Here is a 203-nt window from a genome sequence, read left to right on the forward strand (position 1 = left end):
CCGGTTCCTGCCCCGCAGGGGTCCGGATGATCAGCCTCTCCTACTCTCGCATCTCCCTGGCCGATATCGCCCAGAAGCTGCAGCTGGACAGTCCGGAGGATGCGGAGTTCATCGTCGCCAAGGTAACAGCCCGGGAGACCCCGACAGGCACCGTCCTGCCGGGCGGCCTGTCCCGCTCCCCGCCCGGGGCCATCACTGGGATT

General features: G+C 68.0%; 1 protein-coding gene across 1 annotated transcript in view; it reads left to right on the top strand.

Moving 5' to 3' along the window:
- The window catches only part of PSMD3 (proteasome (prosome, macropain) 26S subunit, non-ATPase, 3), a gene marked incomplete at its 3' end in the record, with an annotated part of 2,375 nt that extends 2,206 nt beyond the window's left edge, over window positions 1–169 (top strand). Inside the window, exon 8 of the mRNA XM_010154549.1 lies at window positions 19–169. Within this exon, the coding sequence (XP_010152851.1) occupies window positions 19–169 (151 nt within the window). The remainder of the gene's footprint in view (window positions 1–18) is intronic.
- Between the last annotated feature and the right edge of the window lie 34 nt (window positions 170–203).

This window comes from Eurypyga helias, unplaced genomic scaffold (assembly GCF_000690775.1).
Source record: "Eurypyga helias isolate BGI_N326 unplaced genomic scaffold, ASM69077v1 scaffold29156, whole genome shotgun sequence".
In the NCBI taxonomy this organism is placed as follows: domain Eukaryota; kingdom Metazoa; phylum Chordata; class Aves; order Eurypygiformes; family Eurypygidae; genus Eurypyga; species Eurypyga helias.